Source organism: Epinephelus lanceolatus, chromosome 22 (assembly GCF_041903045.1).
Source record: "Epinephelus lanceolatus isolate andai-2023 chromosome 22, ASM4190304v1, whole genome shotgun sequence".
In the NCBI taxonomy this organism is placed as follows: Eukaryota; Metazoa; Chordata; class Actinopteri; order Perciformes; family Serranidae; genus Epinephelus; species Epinephelus lanceolatus.
In genome coordinates this window covers 17,170,050-17,178,834 of record NC_135755.1, presented here as the reverse complement: position 1 = coordinate 17,178,834, position 8,785 = coordinate 17,170,050, and the positions used below count along the sequence as shown (strand labels likewise).

At 43.0% G+C, this 8,785-nt stretch overlaps 1 protein-coding gene across 1 annotated transcript in view; it reads right to left on the bottom strand.

The window, feature by feature from the left end:
- Positions 1-2,349: 2,349 nt before the first annotated feature.
- The window catches only part of ndrg2 (NDRG family member 2), a 58,169-nt gene continuing 51,733 nt past the window's right edge, over positions 2,350-8,785 (bottom strand). Inside the window, exons 15-16 of the mRNA XM_033609921.2 lie at positions 5,525-5,576; positions 2,350-5,430 (exon numbers count right to left, since the gene is read on the bottom strand). Coding sequence (XP_033465812.1) covers positions 5,267-5,430; positions 5,525-5,576 — 216 coding nt within the window. The 3' untranslated portion in view covers positions 2,350-5,266. The remainder of the gene's footprint in view (positions 5,431-5,524; positions 5,577-8,785) is intronic.

The following is an 8,785-nucleotide window of genomic DNA, read 5'->3' as shown; positions in this document are numbered from 1 at the left end:
GATTTACAACATGATTCACAACTGTGTGAGCCAGTCGGCCTTCAGTGGTTTTGCTCACGATCGGCCGGACAGGTGTATGGGCAGGAAAATTGATACCACTGAGATCCCTACTGCACAGACTCTGGCTGCAAATGATGCCACCACAGCAAGATGGCAGTGGCTGTATCCAGAATACTTTAGCCTCACTTCTGTACAGTGGAGGTAAGAGGAGACGTGTTGTCCATCTTTATATATAATCTATGGTTAAGGTAAGTAGCGATGGCCAAATGAGGCCTCATGAACCACTGTCTTTATTTTCTGAAGCCACCAGATGGTGCTGTCTGGTCAACAAAGGCTTGAAAGCACACTTCATTGCCAGTCCTTCAGCCTTTATCTTTAAACCGAGAAAGCCATCTGGTGGGGTCAGAAAATAAAGAAAGTGGTTCACGAGGCTTCATTTGGCCATCACTAAAGGTAAGGTAAAACTTTAATTTCCCAGAGGGGCAAATAGAGATACAGACAGCAGTCATGAGTACAACAAGACAGTACAATACACAACACACAGTATTCAGTATCACACACTCTCAGGGGTAAATCATGGACACTAAGGGTCACTGCTGGTTAAGATAAGCGATAGTAGACAGAACAAAGAACGATCTGTAACGCTTTGTGCTGCATTTATGGAGACAAAACCTCTGCCGTCATGGAAGCATCTGAAACTCAACATGGAGGGGATATAGAGAGTCTGAACTTTAGAGGTGACCCTCTCTCTCAGATGCCGTAGGTAATTTAAAGTAACACCAGTGATCTTTCAGCACAACTTGAGCACTTTTTTCCAACTTGTTGTTTTTAAGGCTCAGATTACCAAACCAACAGACAATGTTAAAATTAAGAACGGACTCAATAAAAGCAGAATAGATCTCCTGAAACTCTTCAGCCTCCTTAAAAAGAACAGGTGTTGGTTTGCCTTCTTTCAGATGCCGTCAGTGTTCACATCAAAATTCAATTTGTCATCTAAGACAGTGCCCAAATACTGGGTGTGTTCTGAATTGCCTACATTTTGTTTTTACTTTTAGTATGTACTGCAGCTGCCCTTAAAAAGTATGTGCTGTTGCACAGTCAGGACATACTGCTTACTCATAACATTACACCCTGAACTTTGACCCTCTTGCTTTCATATCCATTACCCTGGACAGGAAACAAACACCACTTACCGAGTTCGCCAGAGATTATCAATCCAGTGAGCTCTGATGTTACTTTGTGATGTGTGTAGTTTACCTTTTAAGTTATAACTGCTCAGATTTTAGATTCTAACATAATATTTGCAATAGTGAAATTACATCTGCAGTTCTCTGTCAGTCATTTTTATAGTCATGTCATGTTGTTGGTGATATTTATGAATATTTTGATCCCTTAAACAATTAATATTCCTATTATTACTATTTGACTGGTCATCAGTTACTTACAACTTCTGACAGCTGTCAATCAGCTCTCATCTGTTTGCGGGTCAGTTGATGTGATGTATCGTCCGCTGTGCAGAGGATTGTGGGTCATAATAGCCAGAAAAGCATGCTGGCTTGCAGACTGTAAAAGTTGGACCAGATGTAGTAGAACATCCAGGTATTTTTGGCATGCTGCATTTCCCATAATATGAGACACACTAAATATTTTCCTGGCATACTATGTAGTATGGTAGTATGGGGATTGGAACACACAGTATATTACGACATGGACATGAAAGCCCCCCCGCGACCCTCAAGAGGATGAAGCGGTTAGAAGATGAATGAATGAATGAATGAATGAATGAATGAAATCCAAGATGGCGCACAATTTCTTTCTTTGCTCTTGAACCAGAGTGCTGCTCAGTAGCATTATGTTCAGTGCTGCCACCAATGGCCAGAAGCAGTGATGGCCAAATGAGGCCTCATGAACCACTGTCTTTATTTTCTGAAGCCACCAGATGGCGCTGTGTGTTCAACAAAGGTTTGAAAGCACACTTCATTGCCAGTCCTTCAGCCTTTATCTTTAAACCAAGAGCGCCATCTGGTGGGGTCAGAAAATAAAGAAAGTGGTTCATGAGGCTTCATTTGGCCATCACTAGCCAGAAGCTAAATTGAAGCTGTCTCTGTAGTGCACACAGTTTTTACACAAAAAAGATCCGCTGAAAACAGAATTGTTTCTCTGAACGATCAGCCAAAATGCAACTAAAGGTTACAGTTTTTGGTTGAAATCGTTGTATAAACAGGACCTAACTTTACAAGATTATGGGAATGTGGATGTATTTAAAGTGAGAAAATCAACAGAAATTACACACATACACAGTATTTTCACATCAAGCCTGTTTGAAAATACAACGCAGGAGTCAGGATATTTCGCTTAAGCTTTTATTAATATTTAAGTTTGCTTTTTTTTTTAGGATGTTCATTGTGTTACACAGAGAAATTAGCCACACAAATAAAACTGATTGTATTCTCTTTACCTTTAATCTTTTTTTTTCCATTGTTAATTATATTATTCTCCCTTATCAGTGCTAATGCTAAAAAAGTTACACAAGAACTATCACACGGTTAACTAACTTGTGAGCACATTGGGACGGTAAACTAACACTTCACAGAGATTAAAAAAAAAAAAAAAAAATTTGAATTTCAAAACATAGAGGGGGGAAGTAAAATGTGATCAAAGTAAAAATTAAGAGACAAAAGACAAAATGGACAAGCATTTACAATCACACAGCCCTGCTCACCTCTCTGAAAATAAGTTCCACTCGTTTTCCATTTTTGGCAATTTAACTGATCAAGCTCTATCTGGTATCTCTCATTTGGTAGATGCTCCCATGCCCGATCATTTGAGTTTTAATTTCAGTCTGGGAGCCAAATGTTTACATTCTACACTTCAGCTCTCTGGACAGCAACAAAAGTGCCTAAAACATCACATTTTGCATTATAGCACAAATCTGATCATCAAGATTCTCCTTAATAAATGCAAGAGGTGTAAACTGCACATTGTGATGAGCCAGAGGGGACTGAGAACAGATTATTGCCTTCATCATCATCGTCACTACCATCATTAACATCTCTCTGAGGCCTTCCACTGACTTCCCTGTCACTGTTGTCCAAATCACTGCTCCGTCTCTGCTTCATCAAACATGTTTGGGAAAGGAGCACTAGACAGCATGTGAAAGGAACCTCCAACCGACTTATAAAAATGATACTGCTTATTAAAGAAAAGAATAACCAGATGCAACGCTGCATCAGAACACAAATGCATGCACACACACAGGTGGCACGCTTACAAATGCACATGCGCTTCAAGGATATTTGATTGGGTCCAAATAGGGGTCCTTTTAAAAGTACAGACAGTCCAATGGCTACATGTTGTAGGGCAGTGGTAAGCTTTATGATGAGTTTAGATTAAGTGGGCTCTCAGTTTTGGCAGTAAGAACGCTGCAATTCCAGATTGGTTCAAGGTGCAGATATTGGCTGTTCATTTTTAGTCTCAAAACAAAAGACTAAATCTTTTGCCTCGTATGATTGAGGCTGTACCAAAAGGTGCAGCCCCAGTGGCAACATTGTTCTTGTGTTGGCAGTGAAGGGGCTGGTACATTGTCTTGATAAGTCACAGGGGCGATTTGTTGGTCTCAAAACTAAATAACTAAACCTTTCTAAAGGACCCTAACCCTCTTTGCTGCATCAATTGTGCTTACAAGACACAAGCGCTTCCATACACCTCGCATTTACTTCCTCGGACACACATATATTGCAACAACCGCAACATGATTCTCTTGAACCCACTGCTTGAATAAAGCCGCTAGTTGCGAAAGAGGAGCTCACTTTACCTCACGTCGCACAGAAACTCAAGTATGCTAGCTGGGTTTGTTAGGAGGTATCCATGCACGGGCAAGGCTAGAAGATTACAACCCCAGGTGATAAACACAGTGATCCCTTTCTGGCCACGCCTAACACTGAAATGCAATATCCATGCTAGCATGCTACTTAGCGATATTATGCACCCCAGTTTGGGTAGTACGCAAGCCTGGATACTAGGCGACGCAGTGCGAGATTGCCAGCGATATTGGAAGCACTATTTAGTGTGCGACTAGTTAACGATAGGGCGCTAGCTAGCTGGAGCTAACACCTTCAGTCTCACCTATATGCTTACCTTCAGACCACGTTTGCTAAACGCTCCATGGAAACAAAACAGTACACACACACACACACACACACACTCGAACTCACACAACTCATTAGCAGAATATAAAAGAAAAATATTATCCAGTCAATATCCACATGGGCTGATACCAGGCATGCAACTTCCAAGTCCATAAAAAAAAGGAAACAAACAAAAAATTTAAAATAAAAAACCTTCCTGCCCACCTCCTCAAATCCAATGGAAAAACAAAACAGTCACTCATAGACGGGGCAAATGGAAGACATAAAGGACCTGGCAACATCAAGGAGGAAGTAGTCACTATAATGGCTCTCATTGGCTGCTGCCGCACAACGGGTCAACCAATCAGCAGCGGCAGCTGTTTGCTGAGGCAGGTTTACAAATGCGGAAATAAAATCCGATTAAAGAAATTAAAATAACACAATAAAAACTAGCTTAAAAAGTAGTAGACACACATTGTTATAAGTATCTCTGCTATAGTATGGTATTTTTTTTTAATCTATGTCGTTTTAAACTCATTGCGTAATAAAGAGAAAAAGTTACTTTTTTTTCTATCATCATCATTAGCTTCAATATCATAATCAAACAACATTATCATCAGCATCAACAACAATACCGTTTTCAGGATTATTACTATTGGTTAACGCAAGGTGTGTGGACTATAGGCCTCCGTATCTAAATTAAAGGGCTCTATTGGCTGACAGAGGCTCCAATAGCGGGAGGGAGAGAGGACTGGTGGCCACTCTTTCCCCACCTCCCCCCATTTTGTTATTCTCTTCTGACCTATACTTCCTATATTCATAGTAGAACAGCCCAGTCCACTTTGTTTTAAGCTGGAAGGGGGATGTGAGGAGAAGGACTGGACTTAAGTGTGGTGCAAAATGTACAAGACAGGTTTCTATCTCGTTCTGAAATCACTCTAATTCTCTCCCTCCCTCCCTCCTCCTGTCTCTAGTCCTATTCTGCTCTTGTGGGGAATGATGGGAGTTGTTTAGTGACAAATAAGTAACCCATTCATCTTGTTCCTACATTATCGTCATGCTTCATCTTTCCCTTCCTTTCGCCTTTGCCCTCTTCTCTTTCTCGCTCTCTCTCCCTATCATTTTTTTGTTTTCTCCCTTCAGCAAGACACCTCCATCGTTTGGGAGGGGCTGGGCGGCATCTGGCCACCCTGCGAGCCCTGGGACAAGGTGCGGGAGCGAGAGCGGGACCCATCCATGGAGTAGGAGGAGGAGAGGGAGGTGGTGCGTGAGCGGGACAGACGGGTCATGCATGATGAAGCCACTGTGGATAGAAAAAGAAAATTTGAAATCGATGTAAACATGACCTAACATCATCGTTGTCACATCCTATGAAAAGACCTAACAAGTGAACTTACTGTAGCCCATTCCCTGGATGAAGTACTTGAAAGCCTCGGTCAGTTTCCCAGGCTGCAAACACAAAGAAGACACATGGCGTTTTACATTCTGTGCATTCACTAATGATTACCTGAACTACACAACAGGGCAATGTGGCGCCAATGTGACAGCCAATGATAGACCATATACAGACATAGACAACAATCGGCCCCTGGTAGCTGGCTGCAGTGTAGGTCAAGTATTGGTCATAAATCCAGGAAGAGGAAGGTTATTTAAGTGTGGGAGTGGCCTAGTTGAGTCCCTTTTGTTAGAGATCATGCTGCAAGGTGAGTGTGTTTGCTGATTCTGTGAGTTTATCTTCTCTATCTCCTTTAACTTTAGCTTATATTGGAGTTATGGTATGTAGCATGTGAAATAGGGTGTGGTGAATGTGCTAGGATGGGTAGTATCGGCACTGTCACTACCTGGAGCTTGCATAAATGGAGCCTGGGTTTGTTGAAGGTGGCAGTGCTGTCTGGGCTGAGAAAGCCATGTGTAATGTAAGGTAAAGGAGGTTGTTTTAAGGGCTCATCTTGGGGAGGTAGACTGTACAGCCTAACCCAGTGGGGGAGTGTTATTGCCTTAATTAGGCTACTCTCCCTGGGTCTACCTCCTCTGTGGTAGTATAGGTAAGGTAAAGGAGGTTGTTGGGTCGGTGTGGGGAGCAGTGAGAGCTGGCATTGGGGGAGTGTCTCTGGGACGCCAGAGATCACTGTCTAGCCTCCTGGAGGTGTCGTGGCACCAACTAGATGAAACACCGGTGAAAGGAGGTTCCCACCTGATGACCCCAAAGATGCGTTAGTTATCACTGCTCACTGGTCTGTATATTTAAGCCTTGCCACAATAGCTTATCATAGGGCTTAGGAGGGTCTTCACTGAGCGCTGATCCTTTCTCTAGAGCACAAATTTCTTGTGTTTATTTGAACCTGCCCCCTCTTTGTTAGTGAATGGGACATCGGCCAAACTAAAAACTCAACATACACGTCAAATAAACTTCTCTGAAAGATAGTTTCTGTCACTTTACGTAGTTCTTCATCATGCTGCTGTATGTTCAAGTATGTGTCTTACAAGGTTGGTTTTAATTAGTAATTTGACACTGTAAAAAGGGGGTTTGATGACATTATTCACAGCTGTGTGTGCCAATCAATCAGTGTACTCGCACTCAATGGCCCTTCTAACGATTGGACAGACGGGTGTATGGGCTGGAACTTGATACAACACAGATCACTTATGTGTAGACTCTGGTGCTTCTCAGAGTCAAGGAAAGATCCTTAAACAGCTGAATTTTGAGGAGGCTACGTCATCAAATCCCACTGAGGGACTGTTCCAATGTCAAGGATCCTTCAAATTCTGTGGAGGACCAAGTCCTTTGTTCAGGGAATTTTCAAGGATTCATGTGTGTATCCTCAGCGGGTATTAAAATTCTTTGTGCACAATTTGCCAGAATCGAAGGCAGGGCCTCTTTAATGACCCAAACCTGAGCACTCACTTGCCTGTCCCAATGTCTGTTCACTGAATGCTAGGAAGGAGTCCTGCATCCTTGACTTTGAGAAGCACCATCTGGCTCCAAATAACATCAACAGCGTAAGATGGCAGCGGCGGTATCTGGGATACCTTGGCTTCATTTTTATACATTAGTAGTAAGTCATCCAACTTTGTATATGTATATGGAGGCTCTATGGAGCCAAAGTTGACGTTTTTAATTTAAAGGTTCTGTTTACAACTTTCATCAATCCATTTTCGTAACCGCTTATCCTCTTGAGGGTCACAGGGGGCTGGAGCCTATCCCAGCTGACATTGGGCGAGAGGCAGGGTACACCCTGGACAGGTCACCAGACTATCACAGGGCTGACACATAAAGACAGACAACCATTCACACTCACATTCACACCTACGGACAATTTAGAGTCACCATTTAACCTGCATGTCTTTGGACTGTGGGAGGAAGCTGGAGCACCCTGAGAAAAACCCGCACTGACATGGGCGAACATGCAAACTCCGCACAGGGCTCCCTCCTGGGACTGAACCAGGAACCTGGAGTGCTGCTGTGAGGCGACAGTGGTAACCACTACGCCACCGTGCTGGCCTGTTTACAACTTTCAGAGCATTAATATATCAGCAAACAACTATTTACTGTGTAAAGATATCATGGAATAATGATATCCCAAGCAGAACATTAAGGGCTGTTGGGAATAGAATGATGTTATGTGTTTTACTATAAGTTGTGTTTCACTATATAAGTTTTAGATGTGTGAACAATGAGAATACTGAGATGATTTCAGCTGATCTGAATGTGTTTGCTTTGCAGAAGTGGAGAAGTACAGGAGAGGAAGAGACATGAAGTCTGAGGAGCACATACCGCAATGCTTAGATAATTAGTTTCATATATGGTAAAAAGAATAGAAAGTGATGTACAGATAGTAAGGTACAGCACGTGTAGGGAGTTGTGTTGTTCTCTTGTCTTTCAAAACAGGAACCACGCCCCCACCGCCAGCGGGAAGGAGTCAGATTAACACGAGGCAGGGGCGTGGTGTGGTGAAGAAGGAAGTGGAACTGCCAATGAGAAGAGGACAGTGCCTTGCGTGCACAATGACAGTCTGTTACGCTCAAATATACTGGGTCAGGGAAAGGACAGGAGGTCAGACTTCGTGAACTGACACACCCTTGTTGTTCGTCAGGGATGTGAAGTTGAGACCCAGAGCTCTGTAATTTTATTCCTTTACTGCTTAATAAACTACATTAACTGAGACCGAATATCTTCTCCTATTGCTTCATTAAAGAACACGCAGGACTGAGCTCACACATTGCACATTGGAGAGTAGGATGAGACTCTTAGTCCATCAGGGCCTATCCCAATACCCTACCCCTACATTTGCGCATTCCCGCGAGGGGTAGTGGTGTCCCAATTCCTTTTTGCGTGTAGGGGTAGGGGGCATAACGAGGGGTAGTGGGTATGAAACTAGCCCTTAGGAGTGAGGGATTTCAGATGCTGACTTGCCGGCGAGGGTTAGACATTGCCATGGCTACCACTGAGCAAGAGATGGGAAAAAAGTTCATACATAGCTAACATTACCGGCGTCAGGTTGCTTGTTAGCTAGCTAGCTAGCTCACACTATCTGGCATCTGTCATCCGTCCTGTTCTGCAAAATTGTTGGACTTTTCACATTACGATAACAGGCCAGCTAGTATAACTATGTTGCCTCGTAATGTTAGCTGGTTAGCTAGCTAGCAGAAGTCCCCTG